Source organism: Octopus bimaculoides, chromosome 28, assembly GCF_046866305.1.
Source record: "Octopus bimaculoides isolate indiv1 chromosome 28, ASM4686630v1, whole genome shotgun sequence".
NCBI classification, from domain to species: Eukaryota; Metazoa; Mollusca; class Cephalopoda; order Octopoda; family Octopodidae; genus Octopus; species Octopus bimaculoides.
In genome coordinates, this window is record NC_142955.1 from 19,168,611 (window position 1) to 19,173,610 (window position 5,000).

Consider the following 5,000-nt stretch of genomic DNA (forward strand, 5'->3'; position numbering starts at 1 on the left):
ATATCATCACCACCAAGATCCCTTAACTGATGCAGCTAATCATTGAGGTGCCACTCTATATGCTTTCATAGTCAGCTGTTGCGAACTGGTCCCTTTTCTTCATCATGTGTAGCAGGTTTGTTGTGCTTTGACCTATCTGGGCCTTCATGTTGTCAAACCAGAATTTTCTCAGTCTGCTGCTCTTTCATCTGCAGAAATGGCTTTGGACAAGGGGTTGTGGTGGGGTACATGACCACGGCAGGCAAGCTGCCATCTTTTTACCAGCACAAGTAGTGGCTCCCGTCTGCCAGAATATTAGCCAACTTCCTGCCAGACAAAGATGTTTATTTTGTGCTCTATGTACAGGATGTGCTGCAACCTTCTGAAGCACTTGGGCTCAAATGCCTGAATTCTTCACTGCATGTCAGCTGCAAGAGTCCAGCTCTCACACTCATGCAGAATCTTAGCAACACTTCATTGTTGATTACCTCAATGCGAACACTTATGTTATTGAACCTAGCCATTTCTGGCATCCTACATGTTGATGTGCCTTGATTCTATTAAATCTTAATAACTAATTTATTTAGAAAACAAAGAGACGACACTGCAAAAACCAAATGTTATGTAACGAACTTCATTAGCTTACAGCTGACTTTCCCAAATCAAGTTCACTTTATCTTCAAGGCTCTGATGAAGCTATAGGGTGTTACCCTGGTACTCAACTGAGAGTCCACTGCGTTTTATAGTAGAAACAGCTATAAGCTAATGAAGTTTATTACACATAACCATTTTCTTTCCGAATCATCTCTGTTTTCTATCACCATTCTAAACTCATTTGACAGTGTGTTCTGGCCCATACGTATATTGAGTCCTACACCAGGCTATTATTCTTGCTATGCTTAAACAAAATGTATAGATACATTTTGAGAAAGCGGAATAAATAAAGACAAATAGAATGATAAACAGATAAGAAAATACAAATAGAGACAGACAGCCACAGATATATAAACAGATAGAGACAAAGTCAAGGTGCTCGGTGCATAGTTACCTTTGGGTTACCTCCCCCTTCTTTGCAGGCATATATAAACTGCAGAGCAGATTCCAGTACAGTTTTAGTAAAATCCAGCGTTGATAACAGTTGTTTAGAGTTCATCATTTTGGATGCGGCGCCAATGGCACCTTCCGCCAGAGGCCCGAGGTAATTGGTTAAGAAGGAGATCTGGAAATAGAGGCACACATAATTATAAATAATAACAATAATAACCCTTTCTACTAAATAAAGGCACGAGGTCTGAAATTTTGTGGGGGAAGGGAGTAGTTGATTACAAGGACACCAGTGCGTAACTGGTACTTAATTTAGTGACCCCAGAAAGGAAGAAAGGCAAAGTCGACCTCGGCGGAATTTGAACTCAGAACCTAACGGCAGACGAAATACCGCTAAGCATTTCGCCCGGCGTGCTAACCACTCTGCCAGGACACCGCCTTCTTACCACACAGCCATGCCTACACCTATCATCATCATCATCATGAAACAAGAATGACAAGAAGAAGAAGAAGAATGAAGAAGACAGTTGTTGACTCACCATGTGACCAAGATTCTGTGCTTCAGATTTCGCTACGTTACAAATATTGTCCACTTTCTCGATAATTGGACAGAGACAGTGGAGCATCTGTTCCTGATAACCTTGCAGCGTCTTCTCGTTGTGATCTACCATTTTCTGGCTCGTAGCCAACATGTACGCCTGGTCCAAATCCCGGATTATACGTTCCAGTTGCTTGATTGCCTCATCGCATTCTTTCTGTCCAGGGGCACTGTCCCTGCAAACGCAATTAACAACAGGTTCCTCGTTAACTCTGACTGAAAACGGGGGTTGGTGGGTGGGGGGGGGGGCATAAATGCGGGCAATTAGTACAGATTTGTGGTCTCTTGTGTGACTGTGTGCATGTGTAAGGAACCACCACAACCATCATTTATCATCATCATCATCATCATCAAACCTCAACTTTCCAATGTTTGCATGTATCAGGCAAAAGAACTGTGCGAAGGTTTTCATCCTGTTCTCTTTAACAAATGCCAAATTTTGCCCTCCACAAAATCTTCTACTGTAGCCCCAGGCCAGCCAGACCCCTGTGGATGGATTGGCATGACAAAAGAGAAGCCTGTTGAATGTATGTGTGTGTGTGTGTGTGTGTGTGTGTGTGTGTGTGTGTGTGTAATCGAAATCATAGTCATGGCTGATGCTGGTGTCACGTAACTGTCATGTAAAAAGCCCCTTTTGAGCGCTGAGCCACATGGGGGAAAAGTGGCTGATGCCAGTGGCACATGAAAAGCTCCTTTCGAGTGTTGGGTGTCATGAGTAATCCTCATGGTGGACTAGCATCCCATCCAGGGAGAAACCAGAAAACTGGCCCTACGCTCCATACAGAGTAATGTAGACTAACCCATCGTCTGTCATTCCTGAAACCAGCCCTGCACCACCACACACAGAAGTGACCACAAGTGAGGTTTGGCACCAAAGAGGGAACAACACAAATACTGGAAAAAGATGAGTTTAGTGAAAGCTTCACTTACTTTATGGAAGATACCAATTTCTTCATGGCATCAGAGACACTCTTGGAATGGTTAGAATACAACTGGTAGGTTGAAGGATCTTTAGGGTTGACAGCCAGTTGTTTAGCAGCTTGAAGCATATGGCAGGCACCGTCTATCATTGACATGCCGGCCAAAGTGATCGGTTCTTGAGCTTTTTGAGCCTGTTCAAACAGAACAAACATTATTATTATTACAAATTTTCTTTATGCAAAGAAAGCATCATTAAATAAAATAAAAATGTATTTATCTCATAGCTTTGAGATTTCAACGACATTGTAGGGTAAGTTTGAGAGGCCAGACATGGCCAGTCTGAATATAAAGCAGGTAGAACATTTGGGCCCAATATGGCTGATTTACATGTTAAAGGGTTCAAGAGAGTAGGGAGTTTGTTGAGAGGAGATTTAGCCGTTACATTGTGCAAGGTCAAGTAACTACATAGAAGCTCTCTCATTGGTTCACGTGGTCCCTATTTTAACCCTTTAGCATTCAGATTATTCTCAGCAAATGTAATGCTTATTTTTTCACAATGTTTTCAGCTAATCCTCGATTATCTCATAGCTTTGAGATTTCAATGGTGTGATTAGAATGACATTGCAGAGTAGGTGTGAAAGGCAGGATCTGGCCAGTTTGAACATAAAACAGGGAGAATATTTGTGCTGAATACGACTGGTTTAAATGGTAAAAGATTGAAGTAAATTTTGCTATTTCTCACAGATCAACCCCCCCTACCCCATATAGTAGCCCCTGTTGGCCCTTACCTCTGTACTGATCTTAGCGGGGACACTTGCAAAGTCAGGTGAAGAAGCAAAACAAGTCAATTCGTCAACAGCCTTGAGGAGGGGCACTGCAGCTTTTGCACAATTTTGGCGGTTTTCTTCAGTGAAATCAATGTCTAGGTTCTGTAAAGAGACACGAGAAATTGATAATGATAATTACAGCATCAGTAATAATAATAATAATTTATTCCTTTATTAGCCACAAGGGCTCACGTACAAAACATTGACATACAACAACATAAAAGACAAAAACAGGATGGTACAAAGGGTTTTACAGTGTGTAAACGATATAATTAAAAATTACATTAAACTCCCAACAGGGGAGGTGCTTTAAGGTCCTTGTGGAAAAACCCATAAAAGCCACAGGTGCCTGAACAACAGGGTAAGAGCCCTTCTTTTTTTTACAGGTACACACTGGCCATTCTTCCAACATTCACCCACCTTTCAACAAACTCAACAGGTACTTAATTCATTGACTCCGAAAGGTTGAAATACAAAGTCGACCTTGGTGGAATTTGAACTCAAAACGTGGAGATGGATGAAATGCGCTTGAAGAGGAAAAAAAAGAAAATTCTGCTTTTGTTGTGACTTACCTTGATAGCAGCTACCAGGTTGGCAGTGCTGTTGGCAACTTCTTTGGCAGCCTGAACGAAGTGACGCCGAGCTACAGGGTTGCTGGTCATTGACGATGCTAGTCGGCAGGCATTACATAGGGCAGATGTGTGTTTAGCAACAACAGTAGCAGCAGAGAGGACCTAGCGGAGGCACGCAAGCAGAAAGAAACAATAAGGAAACCAGTTAGGGAGAGAGAGAGATTTTAAACAAATTGATAAAAAAGGGATCACAATAAACAAAAACTGGGTTTCCTTTACAGTTGGTGGTGGTGGGCATTAGCTTCATAATTAGGGAAAAATAGAGAGCATACAGCTATACATACATCCGTATAGATGTGTGTGTGTGTGTGTGTGTGTGTGTGTGTGTGTGTGTATTAATCCTTTAGCATTTAGACTGACCATATTTGGCCAAAAAATCCTGCTTTATGCCCTGACTGGCCAGACCTGGCCTCTCACACCTACCCCACAATGTCATTCTAAGAATAAACAATCATACAATGAGATAATCCATGATTGATTGATAACGATGTGAATAAGCATCACATTTAACAGATTAATGGAAAGGTTAACGAGTTAAATGTATGTCTGTTTTATATATATATATATATATCTTTTTACTTGTTTCAGTCATTTGACCACGGCCATGCTGGAGCACCACCTTTAGTCGAACAACTCGACCCCAGGACTTAATCTTTCTAAGCCTGGTACTTATTTTATGAAAAAATTAATAAGAGAAGTATAGAAAAAATATCAAAACATCAGGACCTGGCCATGGAATTAGAGAAATTACTCCATTACAAAAAAGACTGCAATCATCAGATGAAACAGTTTTACAAACCAAAGACAATCCCAAGAATACAGCAGGGAATCCTTATTTTGATAAATGTATTTCTGTATATCAATGTAAGATATATGCGCATATGTGTAAGAAACATAGTGGGCCACATTCCTTTTAACACACAACTGTATGAATACACATACACATGTGAGTGAGTGTGCGCATGTATACGTACACACAAACATACACCAGTTATTACA

The 5,000-nt window shown here is 41.1% G+C and overlaps 1 protein-coding gene across 1 annotated transcript in view; it reads right to left on the bottom strand.

The window, feature by feature from the left end:
- Positions 1-5,000, bottom strand: part of LOC106872263 (talin-2) — an 83,243-nt gene that overhangs the window by 62,477 nt on the left and 15,766 nt on the right. Inside the window, exons 5-9 of the mRNA XM_089344726.1 lie at positions 3,942-4,103; positions 3,331-3,471; positions 2,552-2,733; positions 1,563-1,797; positions 1,028-1,198 (exon numbers count right to left, since the gene is read on the bottom strand). Coding sequence (XP_089200852.1) covers positions 1,028-1,198; positions 1,563-1,797; positions 2,552-2,733; positions 3,331-3,471; positions 3,942-4,103 — 891 coding nt within the window. The remainder of the gene's footprint in view (positions 1-1,027; positions 1,199-1,562; positions 1,798-2,551; positions 2,734-3,330; positions 3,472-3,941; positions 4,104-5,000) is intronic.